General features: G+C 44.8%; 1 protein-coding gene across 5 annotated transcripts; it reads left to right on the top strand.

Moving 5' to 3' along the window:
• Positions 1–2,822: 2,822 nt before the first annotated feature.
• On the top strand, positions 2,823–16,337 carry LOC100932670 (ectonucleoside triphosphate diphosphohydrolase 8). 5 transcript variants are annotated; one of them, XM_031951879.1, is made up of 11 exons: positions 2,823–2,914; positions 3,209–3,279; positions 6,381–6,526; positions 7,027–7,144; positions 7,362–7,512; positions 8,155–8,314; positions 8,502–8,735; positions 10,147–10,422; positions 11,718–11,828; positions 12,252–12,389; positions 15,651–16,337. In XM_031951879.1, the coding sequence occupies exons 3-11, from the start codon at positions 6,407–6,409 to the stop codon at positions 15,828–15,830; spliced, it is 1,488 nt and encodes a 495-aa protein (XP_031807739.1). In that variant the 5' UTR covers positions 2,823–2,914; positions 3,209–3,279; positions 6,381–6,406; the 3' UTR covers positions 15,831–16,337. The 5 variants fall into 5 exon arrangements, with proteins under 5 accessions (XP_031807739.1, XP_023350164.1, XP_023350166.1 ...); XM_023494396.2 differs by having other exon boundaries at positions 2,861–2,939; XM_023494398.2 differs by having other exon boundaries at positions 2,875–2,958; positions 10,150–10,422.
• The last annotated feature ends 3,397 nt before the right edge of the window (positions 16,338–19,734 follow it).

Raw genomic sequence — 19,734 nt, 5'->3', positions numbered from 1 at the left:
TTCTGTAAGAAATGACCAGCAGGATGATTTCAGAAAGGTCTGGAGAGACTTACATGAACTGATGCTGAGTGAAACGAGCAGGGCCAGGAGATCATCATCTACTTCAACAACAATACTATATGATGATCAGTTCTGATGGACCTGGCCATCTTCAGCAATGAGATGAACCAAATCAGTTCTAATGGAGCAGTAATGAACTAAACCAACTTCACCCAGTGAAAGAACTCTGGGAGATGACTATGAACCACTACATAGAATTCCCAATCCCTCTATTTTTACTCCCCTGCATTTTTTATTTCCTTCACAAGCTAATTGTACAATATTTCAGAGTCCGATTCTTTTTGTACAGCAAAATAACGGTTTGGACATGTATACATATATTGTATTTAACTTATACTTGAACATATTTAACATGTATTGGTCAACCTGCCATCTGGGGGAGAGGGTGGAGAGAGGGAGGGGGAAAATTGGAACAAAAGGTTTGGCAATTGTCAATGCTGTAAAATTACCCATGCCTATAACTTGTAAATAAAAAGCTATATTAAAAAAATTTTTTTAAAAGAAGTGACTTGCAAGTGAGTGCCAGGTCCAGGCACAGACTATTGATATTGATATCCTGATTCCTGGGGAGCTCTGACCCCTGCCTCACCTGTCTCAAAGTCCCCTCGCAAATCCTGGAATGGACAGAGTTCAAGCTGATACTGGTGAAAGGTCTGCTAGGCTTAAACATGATAGAGAAGGAATATGCGCTTTAGGAGTTAGTCAGTAGCCCTAGGTCTGAATCCAGCTGTCCCTGGTTAGTTGTATGACTTTGAACAAATCATATCTCCATTTTGAGCCTCGGTTTTCCTATGTGCATTTTGCCTTTAGAAGGCACATATATTTATCAAAGGAACAATAGAATTTTCCTGCTTGTGTTCCCTGTTGAATTTTGTTTCCATTTCTTCCTTTGCTTTATTTCCTTGTATCTCTCTCACTAGCCAATAACTTACACTCCCCTCCCCACCAAACCCTAAGTATAGGCAAGCAGAACACATCTACCCAACATTCATTTCTGAAAATATGTCTCATTCTGCACCTCTAGACTACCAGCAAGCTTCCAAGCAGAGACAAACTATCTCCAGTCTTTTAGAGTCCCAAATTGTGGCCGCATCAATCAGAAGCATTCTGAAGTCTGTGGTCATCCTGTTCCCTCTTTAAGAAGCCTTTCCTCCAAAAGATTTCCCCAAATAACCTTCCCCCTTTCTAATCACTTGCTGATCTGTCATGAGCTTACTACACTTCCCCTAGTTTCATACTTACACTTGTATGTGTAATATTTCTATGATAGCTTAGAGGCGGTTTTTTCCTATCTCAGATACTAGCATGTGACCTTTTCTGAGTCCATCAGTGTAAGGATTTCCCTTAACTCATTCTCAGTCCCTTAGGGTCTTGGCGGATTTTCTAGGTCATTGGGAGGTAAAGTGACCTACTTGCTTAACGTCTCACAGTCAGTACGTGTCAGAGACCGGCCTTCAACAGCGCGAGAGGTTTCCCGGACTCTGGGGCCAGCACGAGCTGCCTCTCTTGGGCTGGCGCTGAACTGGGGGCCGCAACAGTTCTGCAGCTTCAGGAGCGATGGCCCGAAACAAAAAGCCACCAAACAAAGGTTACTTCTCTTATTTGCGGCTAAGGTTTCCTAGCTTTGATCTTCACTGGATCAGCCGGGTGTGGTCCCCACCTGAGGTCGACCCAGGTGGAAGTAAGGAAGAGGAGGGCAGCCCTTCTCTCCGCCCTTCACGTTCCCGAAGCCCCTCGCTGTGCAAGCAGTAGTCAGTACAGCTTCACCCATCCCCCCATCCCAAGGTAGGCGGGGGACTAGAGGGAGGGCGGGAGAAAGAGGATGTGGGGGGCTCCAGCCTCTCCAATCAAGACCAGACATGAAGGAGGAGTCAGGACACCTGCCGCTCCCCTCTCGCCCCACCCCCGAGAAAACTTCTCCTGGTTCCGGGCCAAAGCAAATTGGAGCGTCCGGGCTGGGCAGGGGCCTTTGTTCTGTCCTTCTCAGCCCTTCTCTTACACCCGCAGGTCCTCGCTTAAGACTTAGTTTTTCACTTCTCTAAAACACTTATCTTGCGTGACTGCGCTATGGCTATTGGGTCCAGGATCCTCGCTAGACCGTGAGCTTCATGAAGGTGGAGACTTTATCATTTCCACATCATATCTTCCCCCCCCCCCCCAACCAGATCCAGTGTTTTGCGCATTGTAGACATTTAATAAATATTGTTGCACGAATGAAAATCGCTATTATAAGATCTCGCAGGTTTAGCCCAAGGGCCAGGCAAAAGACGGTTCCCTCCACTACCGTCGTCCCCAGCCTTGGGGGGGGGGGGGGGGGGGGAGGGGCAGGAAGGGCGGGCTCAAGCTCGGGAGGGGTAAGGGAAGGGGGCCCCCAGCTAGTTGCCGCCTTCTGGAAAGCCGCCCAAAAGCCTCCAGCACTCACTCAGGGACCTCCCGGGCAGCGGACAGCACCCACCCAAGCCCAGACCCTGCAGGGACCGGGATCCCCGACCCCTTCGATGAAGAGAGCCTGGGGCGACTGCTAGCACAGAGGGAATTGGACTCTGAGGCTGTAACAGAGAGAACTGGACTCTGAGGCTGTCGGAGTCCGCTCGTACCTCGGATCTTTCCCACGCTCAGCTTTGCTGGATTTCAGGAGCTGTCCTCTGACTTCTTGTCCTGGTAGGCATACAGACAGGGTAGACGAAGTAAGGCTACCGGGAGACCTGCTTAAGGCCCCTGTACCCCACTCTGGACTACACCCAGCAATTCAAGTCCGGGAGATTTCTTCTCTGGTTCCGGCTTCTCGAGTCGTCAAGGAATCTTGCAAGTGCCTGAGTCCGGAGCCTAGCCGGCCACTGGAGCCTAAGCCTGGGTACGGGAAGAGAGGGGAAGACAAGGTACCCTGGTTTTAAGAAGGTTGGTTTGGGCCCCTTCAGAGAAGTTGATGATCCTCTATCCCTACCTCCTCGCCCCTTCTCCCAGGAACAGAGGAGAATAAAAATAGAGGGGCTCCAGAATGCAAAGAACCCAGAGTTCCAGGTTCCCAACTATCACCACGTGCCTCAGGTCCTTTCTTCCTCCCTTTCACCTCTCTTCCCACTCCGTTAGGTTTCTTCTCTTTCCTAACTTCCACCTCTTCTGCATAAAATTTCTATTGTCCTTACAGTTGCATTATTCCAAAAATCAAAGGATCTGGATCCTCACCGTAGTAGTGGTGCTCGCGTTTGATCATCTCAGGTGAGTCGTCTTTGAGGTGCTCCGTGCCCATTTTCAAGAAGACAACTATTGTCCCAGGGGTCATTGAATTGTAGGGAAATTGTTCTATAGCTACCCCCTCTCAATCCCTCATACCCCTTTCTTCTGTAGACAGAGTTTTGTCTGTAGGAGAAGAAAAATAAATCCTGGAGGGAGGGAAACTAACCCTAGAGGTGTTGCCTACCCCAGATCTGCTACGTTTGACCCCAAATCATAAAATGTAGGAGCTGGAAAAAAGGGAAGAGGCCATTCAGTCTAACTCCATGGTTTTTACAAAAGGAGAAAATGAGGGCCAAAGGGTAGTAGAGATATGTCTAATTTCACACAGATAGTAAATGGCAAAGCTAAAATTCATGTCTATGTCCTTTAATTACAAATCCAGCACTCTTGGACATACACTATGAATGTATGCTGGGAGAAATGCCCTTAGTCTATGGCTCTTCATTTTATACCATCTACTTCCCTCAGGGCAGGGATGGGGACTGATTGGTCTCAGTGATGGGACCTGGGATGGTAAAGAGGGAGCTTCTCTACCATGCACCCCATGGGGAAGAAGTGTTGGAGAGACGGGGAGAAGAAAAAGGACAAAGCAAACTGGAGAGGGGATTATGGAAGAGAAAGGGAAGGAAGAGTCAGAAGGAACTGAGCAGCACATGGACAGGCTGGACCATGGAACTATATTGAGGAAAAAGCCTATAGTTCAGGAATATGTCCATGGGGAAGAGTTGAGGGGGAGGCAGTGAAAATGAAAGAACTTCGAAAAGATGCAGAGTCCAATGTGGTATCTTTGGGGAGATAAAGAAAATATTCTAGCCTCTCTTTTTCTCCCTACCCTAGAGAAACAGCCCTGCTCAGCCTCAGCCCTGTATCTCTTCTCTTCCTTGAGCTGAGGGTCTTATGCTTGTGCTTCCACATGGTCTCTGGGAGTTCCTTAGGGCAGTGGGATGGGGAAATGCTTCTTACTGTCTCCCCATTTCCTCAAACACTGAATGGATATGGACAGCTTGAGGACCCCATCTGATTAGTCTCCTTGAGGCTCTGCTTCAGAACCATCCAAAGATGGTTCATGGCAGATACAAAAATAGAAACCCAGAATTCAACTGTTGGGGACTGGAAAAGGGGAGGATGAAATTAATTTCCCTTCAGAGTCTGGGAGGGCTAAAGAATGGAAAGGAGAATAGGATGGTGATCCATCTTCTTCTAGACTTAAGTTGATTGAGAAGTTGCTAAGTTCATCTGTCTAATACTATTCTCACAGCTACATGCATGTAACTAGGTGAAACTGGGCATCAGTATAGCCCTAAAGACTGACTGTCCCTTATTCCTATTTATGGCTTCAGTCTGATTTGAATTCTATTGGCCTGGATCAAGGTGGGTGCTAATTGTATTTAAACTCTAGTGAAAACTCTACTTTGAAAATGGAAGCAGAATGGTACATGGCCAGTTCAGAGTATTGCTAGAAATTGAAAATTAGCTTGGCTTAAGGGGTAGGTTGCCCCTTTCTCTGCTGCATCTGCGTGAATGGGAAGTGACTAGCTGAGGTAGGCAGGATATGTTCAAAAAGGGGTGGGGAGGTGGATTCTTCAGGCTTCTCAGATGCAAATATCCTCTATGGATCTTTCCTGGGTCCTTATAAAGACCAAATTTCATGGTCAATTCCATCCATCACGATAGAGAAACCAGAACCAAACTTCATTTTTATCTTTCTTACCTTGAAAGTGCTTTATAACACAGTCAATAAAAGACTTACTATGAGCTTAGGAAGTTCTAGGATCAAGTCCACCTTGGCTGCTTATCATGTCCTCTCAGGGAATAAGGCAGCTCTCTAAATTATAAGTTGGAGAGAAGGTGTCAACCACCTGGGACTTCCCTGTTCCAATGAAATCACCTGTCCAATCCCTTTTCTAGCCACATTTTATGGATGGGGTGTGACCTCAAAGACTTGTGTTCTAAAGGCCATCGCCTGGTTTCTCCTGTTTTTGGCCAGAATTCTCATGGAGGGAACACTAGGTGCATTTCCTTTTCCAGCTGAAAAAGAAACTTCTCATAAGAAAATAAGATGTCTTTTACTGAGGTTATTGGCAAGAGCTGACCATGACACCCATGGAGCTGGAAATGGAACCATCCTCCCTCTAACTCCCCATCCCTCTTCTTAAATTTCCTCCCACTTCCAAAGTTCTATGTGAAAGGACTATGGTTTTAGCAAAGGCTGATGGACAGGATGGGTGGTGTGTATGAGTTCCTCCCCTGGGCTCTAGTCTGAGACACTAGAGTTAAGCGTCTCGTGCTATACTTTGACTCACCAAGAAGCCTCAGAAAGAGGCAGGAAGTTTAATTTTATGCTTCACCTTGCAGCTCTACCAAGACCCAGGCCAAGCCTCCCACTTCCTGGGCTCTGGCTCCCCCCATCTCTGCCCAGGTGGGATCATAGCCCCACCTTTGGGGGGCATTGGGTACCAAAAGGTAGTTGATAAATATTTATTGAATTGAATTGCTGTGGAATTTGTTTGTGGAATAGTCATTTTCCTAGGACTCCTACACTTTGGGCCCACCAGAGTGGACGGGAGTGGTTTCCTCTCTGACTAGACTAGATGCTGACAATGGTCCTGCCCATGAATTGAATAGACTAGGATGAAAGGCGCAGGTAGGCTGATGTCTTTGTTTTGTTTCAGGCTATAATTGCCAGGCAGCCTACACCCAGACAAGAGATTATTGATGGTTTAAGGCAAAGCCTTCTCCCCTGACTTTGGGAATGGCTGTGTTTTGTGTGATCTGAATGTTTGTCATATTGATCCTGTGCTAATGGCTCAGGGGAAAGGAAGGGAGGTATTGGTTATGGGAAGGAGGATCAGGTTCTGGGCATCCCTGAGAAAAGGGCCTCCTTCATTCACCAGAAACATTTGCCTGGTATAGAGGGAAGGAAGATGCTGAGGCAGCAAGATGAGATTCTTCTGGAGTGGGGGCTGAAGAAGGAAGAATTGGTCAGTGGGTATAGGGAGATGGGCTTAGTCTGTGTAGAATGATTCAAACAGGGGATTCCACAGGCTGGGTGGCAGCTTAGACTCACTGGCTCCTCCCTACAGCTCCTGAATCTGTAGCTGCTGAGCCAATGGGACTGGATATGAAGCGCTGTGTGCTTTCCATTACATTGGCCCTGACTGTATGCACAGTTATTACCCTGGTGCTGACCTTCCTAGCCACTAACGCCACCCTTCCTCCAGGAACCAAGGTGATTGCATCCCATAGCCCTCCTCCTCTTGTCTATCTCAACCCCTAACCTCTTGTCTATCTCATCCCGTCCCTTCCCCAAAGCTCCTAGATCTTTCCTTCTTTACCCTTAACCCCTCAAATTTAACATAAAAAAATTTCCTTTCCTGAACCTTAAAGCCCTTCCCTTTTTTCCTTCACTATCCACAGAGACCAAAATTTTCCTTTCTGAGCCCCTAAACTCTATATCCTGATATCTTTCTTCCCTGATCCCCATTTCCTCTTCTTCCTACATCTCCAAACCCCTTTCTCCCCATCAGCCTCCTCACTTTTTCTGAGCCCCTCAAGTCTTTCCTTCCCTAAAACCAGTCTTCCTTCTTTGATACTCCCCATCCCTTCCTTAAGCTTCCCAAATTTTCCCTTCTTAACCCTCTCTCTTTATTACTTTCCCAAATCTCTGACCCTCAAAGTTACCGTTTGGAACCTTCTCAAACCGCCTCCCCTCCCCTACTCATCCCTCAGTTCGGTCTCGTGTTTGATGCTGGTTCCTCGCACACATCGCTCTTTGTATACCAGTGGCCGTCGGACAAGGAGAACGACACCGGCGTGGTCAGCCAGACCATGACATGTGATGTGGAGGGTCTGTCCGAGGGCGGGAGAGGCAATGTGTACTTGGCACCCCACGGGGTCCCCTACCCTTCCCTGCAATGCCCGTGGGTCTCTGCTTACTCTGCCCCTGCGTATCCCTCCGCCGCCCGCGGCCTCTCCAGTCCTTCCCTGCCCCTGCTCCCATTCACTCCCCGCCCCACCTGAACTCGCGCACACCTGCCCGGGCGCCCACATGACTCCGCCCGCAGGCGACGGCATCTCCAGCTACGCTCGCAACCCAGAGGCGGCGGGAAGTTCCCTGCGGTCGTGTTTAGACGAAGCCGTGAAGTTGATCCCAGCCGCACAACTGGCTCAGACACCGGTGTACTTGGGTGCGACAGCGGGGATGAGAATCCTCAGGTACTAGCTCCTTCTACTGGGAAGGGACTGCCGGTCCCACCCTTCCTGCACTCCTTCCCGAGCCTTCCCACCCCTCAGGCAGAAAAGGGGAACAGGTGGAATAATTTTGGTGATCTAATGGAAAGAGTTCTCGCTAGCTCCCGAGGGAGAGGAGGCCATGGGTGCAAATCTTGCCACTATGGGGATAATCTTGGACAAGTGACCCCAACCTCGGGCTCCTCATGTGTAAAATGAGAGGGTTGGAGTAGATGACCTCTGAGGTCCCTTCCAGCTCTGGATTTATGGTTCCCAACTCCCAAGACCCTCTATTGGGCTACTTCTACCACCACCACCACGACTTATGATCCCCTAACTCTACTTTTCTTCTTCCCTTACCTCAGCTCTGCTACTTCTTTGAGTGGCCATAGACAAATAGATGAACTGAACCAAACCATCTATGAGATCCCTTCCAAATCTTTGAACTGTACCTGGTCTCTCTTGTTCTGAGAATTACCATCCCTGCTTACTCTGGGACTCTTCTCTCCCTGTCTCCCTGGAAATTTTCTTTCTCCTTTTACCTTTCTGGTCCCCTACCTGACAGAGCCTGAGTATGGGAGTAGAATAGAGGAGGAGAGGGAAATTGACTTTTGAACTTTCTTTTAGTCTGCAGAACCCAAAAGCTGCTGATTGGGTTCTGGCTGAGGTGGCTAAGACCATCCAGCAGTATCCCATGGATTTCCGAGGAGCTCGGATCATCTCTGGAGCTGAGGAGGGAGCATATGGTTGGATCACCATCAATTATCTCCTGGATATCTTCACCAAGGTTCTTCCCACTTCCTGATCTCTCTGAAGGCTCTGATCTCCCTGCCTGCTATCCTGGCCCTGTTCTTTCTTGTATCCCATCTAACTCCTCAAATAATATTCCCTACCCACTTCCTCCCTTTAGAGCCCTTGATTTCCCCAGACCACATACCCTAGGGCTTGTTTTAACATTGCCTCTGTATGGACAGTATTCAATAAAGAATGGAGGCTGGATCCGTCCTCCGGCAACCAAGATGCTTGGGGCCCTGGACCTAGGAGGGGCTTCAACCCAGATCAGCTTCTTCCCCAGTGAGCCCATTGCAGACTCAACCACTGCCTCCCATTTCCGTCTGTATGGCTTCAACTACTCCATCTATACACATAGCTACCTGTGCTATGGGCAGGCCCAGGCAATGAAGCAAGTGATCATGAAGTTAAGCCAGGTGAGCACTCTGAAGAATTTGGGGAACGGAGTAGAAGGAGATAGTGGTGCACATTGTTAGAACATTGCATAATGGGGGATAGGGGATGCTGGCAGGGGTATCATAGGATTTATTCACAGGGGGTGGGGACAACATTTTTTAGTCTGGTGAATAGGAATAACACAAGGTCCTAAGAAAAATTTTGCAAAGCTATGACCCATTTTTCTATCTCCCCAGCCCCAAATTCCTGAAGTACCAAAGGAGTCCTTCTTGATAATCCTGGGTAATCCTGCCCTGCTTCAGGGGGATGAATTCAACATCAACAAATATTAAATGCCTCCTTTGGGTTCTTTCACAAGAACAATGTAAATGGAAAGTTCACAATCTAGGGGAGACAGGGGACCACATCCAGATTGAAAAAGAATAAGTTGTATCTCTGCTGTAGAAGGAGATTGGGATAGTCATGTGGGATAGAATTAAAGGCCCGAAGTAGGAAGAATCATCTTTATTAGCTCAGATCATGACGCTTACTAGCTGTCTGATTTTACACAAGCCATATTACTCTGTTTGACTCAGTTTCCTCATTTGTGAAATGAGCTGGAGAAGGAAATGGCAAACCACTGCAGTATCTCTGCCAAGAAAACCCCCAAATGAGGTTATGAAGAGTTTACATATGACTGAACAATAACAAAAAAGGGAAGACAGAAAAAGAGCAGATTCCTTGGGATCTGAAAGTCTCAAAGAGACACTAAGGTGTAATGGAATTAGAGTAAGAGGATCTCATTTCAGAATATGTTTCTGCTCTTACTAGCTATGTGTCTTCTCTGAATCTCAGTTCCTTTATTTGTAAAGTCAGAGGGTTGAATTTGTTGGTCTCTAAAGTCCCTTTCAGGCCCAAATTATTATTCTATGAGACAGTCTTGGATAGACTTGGATAGCTAAAGGTCTGGGGTAGGGAAAGGGGGAGGAATATAACACCTACAGGAGGAAAACGGTGAACAACATAGGTCAGAATATTGAACTTTGATGCAGCTAAAGGGGTCAGTTTGGGTTCCTAGAGGAAGTTAGGTTTTAGCTGGACTTGAAAGAGTAGTACAAAAATAGAAGCAGAAATAGGACCTGGAAACAAAGTAGGTATGAGATTCTGGTTGAGTGTCAGTTGAGAGATGCCTGCTGAGGAAGGTTGGAGCCAGCACATGGCATCTGGCCACTGGGTGGCCATCAGTGATGGAGCTCACGAAATGTATACTCTTAAGGATGGAGTTTTCTTCCTTCAAGGAGATGAGGAAAGATGAGGGGATTGAACTGGCATCTTTGGGTATTCCCCTGGCCCACCTTGAGGCTTGATGAAGCTACACTCTTTTTTAATTTTATTTTTATTTTTAAAAAAAATTTTTGAAGCTACACTCTTATTATTCTCCATGTCCTCAAGAAGTTGCAGAATACCCCTGGCCAGATTGAGCATCCCTGTTACCACAAGGGCTATAAGAAGAACGTGATGGCCCAGTCTATCTACAATAGCCCCTGCACATCCTACCTGCAGCCAAGTGGCCTCAACTTGAACCAGGAGATGACATTGATGGGCACAGGCAATGTCACCAAGTGCCAGCAAGCCATCAGAGCCATATTCAATTTTACTACCTGTGGTCCCCATTTTCCCTGTGCCTTCAATGGTACCTACCAGCCCAACGTGAGCGGCCAGTTCTTTGTAAGTCAGAGTCCTTGGGAAGCAGGGGTGATGATCTGGGGGCAGGGGAAGAATGTCAGCTGGCTGAGGTCTCCGGGGACAACCACCCAAGATTGCCTTTCCCAGGCTACCTCTCAGGCTGGGGTAGTGCAGCATGCATTTATCTAATACCTGCTGTGTGCAGAGTAGTATACTAGATATGGGAGAAATACAAGGTTTTATTTACATACAAAAAATTATCTATTTATAGGCCAGTGGTGAGACAGAGACAAGCCATGCACATAAATGACTTTAATGTACAGTGAGAAGCTGTGTGGTGCAATAAATGCTAGACTTGGGAGTCAGGAGGTCTAGCTTCCAGTCCCCCCTCAGGCATATAAATGAAGGGGGAGCTTCTTCTTTGGTAAAAAATAAGACAATATTTCTACTGAGAGGCAGCATAGTATGATGAATAGAGAGCTGTTTAGGAGTCTGAAAGACTGGCTTCAAGTCTTTCCTTTGTTATATCCTGGCTAAGAGACCCTGGATGAGTCACGACCTCTTGATGCCTCAGGTGGAGATGGTGTTGACCTGCATTGTTTGAGGAAGTTTCCTTCCAAATGTATTGTTTGTTAATTTTATAAGATAATTTTGTTTATTATTTTATTGTTAATATTATATAATAAATGCATTAGAATGTAAAAAAACAAAGAGCTATATGAGGTCGGTCAGTCAACAAGCATTCCCCACTTACTATGTGCCAGTGCTGTGTTAAGCTATTTCATTGGTAGGAATGGAAGCAGGTTGGGGCAGCTAGGTAGGGCAGTGGTTAGAGCACCAGCCCTGAAGTCAGGAGGACCTGAGTTCAAATTTGACCTCAGACACTTAACACTTCCTAGCTGTGTGACCCTGGGCAAGTCACTTAACCCCAACCTCAGCAAAAAGCAAAAAAGAATGTAAGCAAGTGAAAGAGATGCTGGTGGTAGAGAAAGGACATGCCATGGAGTGGGAACGGCATGAGCTCATAGAGGCAGGACCACAGGCCAAGCTGTGATTAGTGAATATAAAAGGGAGGAGCATGAGAGAGGGGCACAGAGAGGAGGAAAGGAGGGAGAGAAAAATTAGAGAAGACTGCAAAGGCTTTGAACGTCAGGGCAGAAGAATTTGAATTTGACTCTGGATTATAGGGAGCCACTAATGTTATATCAGGAGCATTCCCAAGGAGGGTAGGGAGACAGCAGAGCTGGCTGCCCCTACTGACTCGCTGCTTCCATCTGGGCAAGCTCTTGGTTTTTCCTGGGCTTGCTGACACCCCATCCTCTGATTTTGTCCTGCAGGCTTTCTCTGCCTTCTTCTATACTTTTAATTTCCTCAACATCACCTCAGGGCAATCTCTGTCAGAGGTCAAGAACATCATTGAACAGTACTGCCACCGGAGTTGGAAAGATGTGAGCTCATAAATGAGGGTGGGATCCAGGTTGGGAATTCCCGTAGAAACATGCAGATTTGTGTGTGTGGAGGGGGGCTGCTGGGTGGGTCTTGAGCCCCGGTAGCTAGAGGGCAGAAATCAGAAGTCAGATTTAGATACCTGGGGAGTCCTTGTCGTCTATTAGATGAATTTGAAGTCTCTCATTCTTGTCACATAATATAAGGGAAGGTGGTACTGTCTGATTATGAACAGCCCAAATTTAGAATCTGTACAGTCCTTAGGCAGAGTAGAACCACTAGCACCAGGGCCCCCAACTTGTCCATCAGTCTGTATTCTTTTTACCAGCCAAGTCTGGGGTCTGCTTGTCCATGGAAAGGAGAGGCAAAAGTCTCCTCCCCACCTCGGGACAGGCTCTCAGATGGCCCTGTCCACTCATCTTCAGGTGACTGACAGTTATCCCAAATACAAGGAGCAATGGCTGCAAGATTACTGTGCTAATGCAAATTATATCCTCATACTCCTCCTGGAAGGCTACAAGTTCTCTGAGAAGAGCTGGACCTCTATCAGATTCCAACAGAAAGTGAGTGTGGGTCTCTGGGATGGGAGGAGACAGTTATAAGAATGACTTCCTACAGTATGTGTTAGGGGGCTAGAACCCTGAACTCTCATTTCTCTGGCTGCTCCCTTTTAAGTTCCTTATCTAGGGGAGCAAAATTTGACAAAATGCATGGTTTTTTTCCACAAAAGAAGGAACCAAGATTGGTCTGAACCCTGAACTTACTTCTCTCTCCACACGAAATAGACGATTTCTATTTTTTTTTTTTTTTTTTGCTAATAATTGACCTTCTGTGTGATCTGAAAAATAAGTCAATAAACATTTATCAAGCCCTCACTATGCTAAACACTGAGAATATGGGGAGAAGGGAGAAGCAAAAGATGGTCCTTAATCTAGGTAACTCTCAATCGAATGGGGGAGACAACAAGCTACATACATTATTTGGTATGTATTTCCAATATACACATTGCGGGAAAAAATCAGCAGAAGGAAGGCATTAGCATTAAGAAGGAATGGGAAAAGCTTCCTCTAGAAAAATGAGATTTTAGTTGAGACTTCAAGGAAGCCAGGAGGCAGAGATGAGGAAAAAGTGTTCTGAGTATGGGGAACAGCTAATGAAGATGCCCAGAATCAGGAAATGGATAGTCTTGTTTGAGATACAGTAAGAAGGACAGTGTCCCTGGGTCAATAGGAGGGGCAGAGGGTGAGGTGTGAGAAGACCGTACAGGTGAGGGAGGGAAGACGGGTTAGAAAGGATTTTGAAAGCTAAACAGAGGATTTTATGTTTGCTATGGAAGGCATCTGGAGCTCCTAGAATAAGGAGTAATGTAGTCATATCAGCATTTTAGAAAAATCCCTTTGACAGCTGAGTGGAAGATGACCTGAGGTTGGGAAAGGCTTGTGATAAGGCAATCAATCAGCAGGTTATTGGAATAGTCCATTCTTAAGAGTGTTCCAAGGTGGTGGGGGTTAGAAAAGAGAAGGATGTGTATGTGAGAGATGATATTAAGGTCTTGGCAAGAGATTAGCTATTGGGAAGGGGAAGAGAGTAAAGTCAAGATTGACACTTATGTGGGGAGCTTAGATAACTGGAAGGATGGTGGAACCCTCAGTATAAGAGGGAAGTTAGGGAGAAGGGAAAGTTTGGAGGAAAAGGCAATGAATTCTGTTTTGGATACATTGAATTTAAAATATCTGTGGAAATTCAATTTGAGATATCCAGTGAGCAGTTAGAGATATGAGGGGCACATTGAGATGAGAAGCAAATTTGAGAAACATCAGCATGAAGAAGACCATCGAATCCATGGGAACTGCAGTTTGTTATGGGTTATTTGGGGATCAAGTGTATGGAAAATACACTTAGTACCACTCTCCCCGCTTCATTTCCTCCACTCCTGGCCTCTTCCTGCCCATGTCAAGTTGACTGGCACAGGTCTGCAACAAAGGAGTGTTAGGCAGGAAGCTGAGGCTGGAGAAAGCCCAGGCTTTGGGAGGCAACAGGAGGGAAATCCACACATTCTTCCTGAAGACAAGGGCCTTCAAGGAGGCTTTAGGGAATACCAAGAGAATGAGAAGGGCGCTGATGTCTGAAGTCAGATCCTGCAAAATCCCTTGTTTCCCCTGCCTACTCTTTCATTTCTGCCCAAGTCTCTGCCTTTCCCCTCATGACCTCAAGTAAAATGTGCAAACAACCTTTCACTTTGGGTTTAACAGAGACCAAGTTAAAGTTTTCTTGTGAGGAATTTTTCCTAGGAAACTAAGAAGCAACAAAAAACAAACAGGAAACATAGGAACAGCTGTCTAGTGGGAGGACACAGGACTCTGATCCACAGAGAAGAAGAAGGGAAATGAGACTTTCTGGTTAACTAGGAGGAGCTAGGGGTTCCCTGAATCCAGAGAATCTATATTTAGAACTGGAAGGTACTTGAAAGGTTATCTTGTCCACTACCATCATTTGAGGAGGAAATGAAAGCTCACACATGAGAAGTGGCTTGTCTACAGAGGTCATAAATCACAGAATAAGGATTTGAGTCCAGGTTCTTGTATTCCAAATTCCAGAGCTTTCTTTAGGTGAGAGAATTCTCTTTAATTCTCTCTTTTTTTTTTCATTTTTTTAAAATTAATGCTTTTCATTTTCAAAACATATACATGGATAATTTTCAGTATTCACTCTTTCAAAACCTTGTGTTCCAATTTTTTCCCCTCCCTTCTTCCCACTCCCTCCCCTAGCTGTCAAATAATCCAATATATGTTAAACATGTGCAATTTTTCTATACATATTTAATTCACTCTTATTTAGATAGGGGGGTGAACTAGATGATTTCGTGGAATCCTTAGAATTTTGAAATGCCCCCAATTGGCTCATTTCTTAACTGTTCCCTCTCAAAATGCATCCTTATTCTACAATGAAAAGATTGTTGGATGTAGCATTTTCCCTCTTTTTGTTGTTATTTGCTTGCATTTTATTTTCTTTCTCCTTTTTTCTGGTTTGATTGGATTTTTATTGTGCAACAAGATAATTGTATAAATATGTGTGCATATATTAGATTTAACATATATTTCTACCATGTTTAACACATATTGGACTACTTGTCATCCAGGGGAGGGGGTGGGAGAAGGGAGAAATTGGAACACAAGGTTTTCAAGGGTTAATGTTGAAGAATTATCCATGTATATGTTTTGAAAAATAAAAGCTTTAATAATAATAATAATAATAAAAGATTATTGGATTTGCAGTCAGAGAAGTTGGACGTGAGTCCTGGGTCTTCCTTTTGCTAGTTGTTATGATCTTTAACTAGTCGTTACTTGACCTCTCTGAGACTCATTTTCTTTATCTGTAAAATGGTGATAACCATACTTGTACAACCAATCTCATAAGTTATTGAGAGACAGAGACATGTTTTGCAAAGTACTATTTCAATGTAAAATAGCTAAGTGATGCAATGGAGTGTGCTGGATCTAGAGTCAGGAAACTTATTTTTGTGAATTCAAATCCAATTTTAGACAATTATTAGTTGTGTGACCCTGCAAGTCACTTAACCCTGTTTCCTCCGTTCCTTTTTATTTAAAAAAAATAAGAAGCTGCAGAAGGAAATGGCAAGCCTCCAGTCTCTGCCTGGCCTTGGCCTGAGTTAAATGGCACTGAGGATTCCCTTAGCGATAATATTCTTCTGAACCACACACAGTTTTAGGGCCCAGGGTAAGAGAAGTATGGCTCCATCTTCTCTGGTTGCATAGGGGTTCTCAGGCTCAGCCTCCGCTCTAATTCCTCTGTTCCTTGGCCAGGCTTCAGAGACAGAAATCGGCTGGACCCTTGGATATATGCTGAACCTGACCAACATCATTCCGGTTGAGGCTCCTGTCCGGGTTCGGACCCAGAAGGAGGGGCCCTGGGTTGCCTCCATCATCTTCCTGGTGCTTATCCTGGTGCTGCTGCTGGTCCTGCTGTGGGCAGTCTTCATCTGAGGGTGCTCTCCCTGACTGGGCAGAGGCCCAACCTCAGGGATTCGCCCTGTCCCTATCATCCTGCCTCTGGCTCAAGAAAGGGTCATTTTCAGCCCCTGGCCCTGGAGGCCAAGATGGCTGCTGGATGGGGCAAGGAGGTGGCCCATGAGCGCCCTGATACTTCCCAGGTTTCCCACCTTCTGTGTCTCTTTCCTGTGTGAACCATTCCACTCCACATATCATTCTCTCTCATGCCTCACTTCTCCCATCATTGCCATTGCTTCGTTCCCAAAGGTCCCCTCACCATCCTCCCATTCTATTTATACCGTAGACCTTAGGGGAGAAAGGTTACGGGGTTCCCACGCAATCAAGACCTGGCTTCCCCTGGGGGAGACCTTTCCTAAGACGCTATATACTCATGTAAACACATGTGGGGATCCAGTGGAATGATGCTCTAAAGACCTGCACATTGAGGGCTCAGGATCCCCATTTGGAAATCTGAATTAAAGTTAGGATTGTTCCAGTCTAGATGTCTGACTGTGTAAGCAGGGGCTTTGTGGGGAGGAGAAAGGAAGCCAGATGCCTGATTCACGGGACTGACTGCTTGACTAAAGGCCCCCCCCCCACAGCAAGCTGGGCCTTCCATCACCGCCCCCTCACATCTGAGTGCCTTCAGTCATGGGCAGGGGCACAAGAGTTCTCAGGGTAGTGAGAACACCTTCTGCGGAGCACTACCCAGGTCAGGGCACTGGTTCTGAGACTAGGGTAGAACACAAAAGACCTATTACAGTAGAAGAAAAGAAGGGAAGGAAATGAGCCTTATTTGAATCATTGGGTTTGGCTCAAAGAATGAATAGCATACATACTTAGTTGGTATAGAAATTTGTCTTACTCTATAGGAAAGGAGGAGCGGAAAGAGAAAAAGAAAAGGGGATGCTAACAGAAGGGAGGGCAGAAGTAGAAGATGAAAGGGGTAAGAAAAGGGAAGGACTGATAAAAGAAAGGGCAGATGGAGGAAGGTGGGGATCAGAAGAGAATAAGACAAAAGATGAAGGATCTACATGGAGTAAGATGGGAAATATTCCCTTGTTGAGGAGACCAAAGCCATGGGGAGAGAAAATAAGGAATTATTACTTCCCACTGGAAACTCGGGACTCATAGAGCTTTAGAACATCCAACACATTAATTTCTGAAATCCTCCTCAAGTCCCTTGGGCCTCCCACTCTTGTTTTTGCATATCCTCTCTCTCTCTGAATCTGTCCCCCTTCTCTGTTTTGCTGTTGGTATCTACTTGGAAGAGGGAATGTTAGGTTAGAGTGAAGGGGGGGGGGGCAGTAATCTCTGATGATTCACACTGTCCAGAGCTCCGAGCATCCAAAGCAAGGGGGAGTGAAGCATTGTTCAGGCCCAGGAGATTCCAAACATACAGTGATAGGACTGGAAGTTGTGCCTGAGTAGCACAGCCCCAGAAAACTTGGCACAAATGGCCTGGATTCATTTATCTGCTGCTAAAAAATTCATGTTCTGACCAGGGTGGTGAATCTTAGTGGGCTCCCTTGTCCCCAAAAGAAGTCATCTGTTTAGAGAATGCAGTAGTGAGGAGGCAGAGGGTAATTACCCTTTGGAGGGCAACTAGGAATCTTTATAGATGGCTGACTATGTAGATCAAGGACTCCATCTTTTTTATGTCATAAGCCACCTTTGGCTGTCTGGAAAGCCTGTGGACACCTTCAGAGAAAAATATTTTAAAATACATGAAATGAAATACATAGAATTATAAAGGATATTAATTAAGATAAAGATATTATTTTTCCTACCCAATTTCATGTACCCACTGAATTCAATCCATGATTTCAGATTAAGAACCACATATAAATGATACTCAGGAGTTTAAACCCAGGCTTTTCCACTTACTGTATGCCATTAGCCAAATCACTTAACTTATCTGGGCTACAATTTTCTTAATAAAATAGGAGGTTTAGACTTAAATTTTCAAGGTCCCTCTCAGCTTATAAGTCCTATGATACTTTCAACACCAGCTGTGAGAGCCATTTTGTCCCACTAGGGCTTTCCATATTTAATCTTGGAGATTTATATCATTGCTCCCCACCAAAACAACAAGAAGCACATAACGAATAGGGCTGGGCTAAGCTGGTGGGTTCTGTATCTGCTCTTGGCAGACCAAGACTGTTTTCTCAAGGCACTTGAGAAGGATGGAGGATCGGACCATATATGAAGTACTATATTAAGTTCTGGGTGTAATAGTTTGGTAAGGGCATTGATATATAGCAGAAGGTGAATAGAAGAGTTTTCAGAATAGTAATAAAAAAATAAAATATATAATATACTATATAGTAAAAAAAATAATAAATAGCATTTATCTAGCAGTTTAGATTTATGAAATGATTTTATATTATTATCTCATTTGATCCTCACAACAACCATGTGAGGTATGTACCATCATTATCCCAATTTTATACTTGAAGAAAGGATGTCTTGAGCCCTGATTTCCCTCTCTGTCCTCTATTTAGTGCTCTTCTATTTGCAGGGCAATTAAATCTTAAGAGTCACTGATTCTCAAAACATTTGGGTCTCTTATTGTTGGGATACGACCAGGAAGAGCTCTTAGTGCAATAGAAATTAAGCTCCCTATGCACCAAATGGGGAATGAACATACATTTATTTTTTTTTTTTTTTTCAAATCACTAATGCCCCATGAAAATCAGATAGTGTTCAATAAGAACTGGGAAATTTGTGCCTACTTGGCTGTTAGGAAGCAATAGGATTTGGACTCCAGTGAAAAGTATCCTAGACAATGCTACCCTCTTGTGGCCTAAGGTATGCATGACAGTTAAGAGAAGGGGAAACAGAGAGACAAATTAGGAGACAATGAAGGAAGGGGTGGGAAGTGTTAAATCTCACTAAGAGAAAGGAAACAGGTAGGAGTCCTAGGGAGTTACCTGAATTGGGAGCAAACATAAAGAGTCTGTGACAAACAAGGTGAGGGGAGTCAAACATGGTCTGATGCTGACTCTAGATTTTGGGAGAATATGTTTAAAAAAAAAATCCAGAAAGGACATAGATCATACTAATGCCAATTTAGAACTGCAAGGGATGTTAAAGATCATCTGGTCCCAGAATCACATATTTTCAAGTTGGAGGGGACCTCAACAGTCGAACTATTTAGCACACCACTTGGAATGTTTTAGGTGCTTAATAACTGTTTATGGATAGATTGATTGATAGTCTAAATCATACCCCCCAAAATTCCTTCAATCTCTACTTGAAGATCTCTAATTAGGAGCACCCTATCCCCTCCTTTGGGGGCCTTTCCAATTCTGAATGATTCTAATTGTTAGAATTTTCTTTATGTCTTTTCTGACATCAAAGTTCAGTTTCCCTCTTTACAACTTCTATCCATTGCTCCTGATTATATTTCCTGGAACCAATCAGAGCAAGTCTAATATTCACTCTTTTACACAACAGCCCTTTAAATATTTAAAGAGAGCTATCATGTCCCTGCTGTTGTCTAGGCTAAGTAACCCCATTTCCTTTACTTGATCTTCATGACATGGACAGAAGGCTCTTCATCATCCTGATTAGAATGGATAGAGTACTGGATCTGGAATCTGGAAGACTTGAATTCAATCTTGCGCAGACATTTAATAGCCATGATTCCTGGATAGGTCACTTAATTTCAGTTTCCTTATGTATAAAATGAGGATCATAATGGTATTTATATTACAGAGTCATTGTGAGAATCAAATGAAATATTATGTTATATTAAAAGCATTTTATAAACCTAAAAGTACTAGATAAATGGTATTTATTATTATTCTTGTTACCCTTTCATTCATATTCTGCTATATATTAATTAATTTACTAAACTATCACACCCAGAACTTGATACAATACTTCAGATGTG

The sequence above is a fragment of the Sarcophilus harrisii genome, chromosome 2, assembly GCF_902635505.1.
Source record: "Sarcophilus harrisii chromosome 2, mSarHar1.11, whole genome shotgun sequence".
In the NCBI taxonomy this organism is placed as follows: Eukaryota; Metazoa; Chordata; class Mammalia; order Dasyuromorphia; family Dasyuridae; genus Sarcophilus; species Sarcophilus harrisii.
This window is presented reverse-complemented; position numbering and strand designations above follow the sequence as displayed.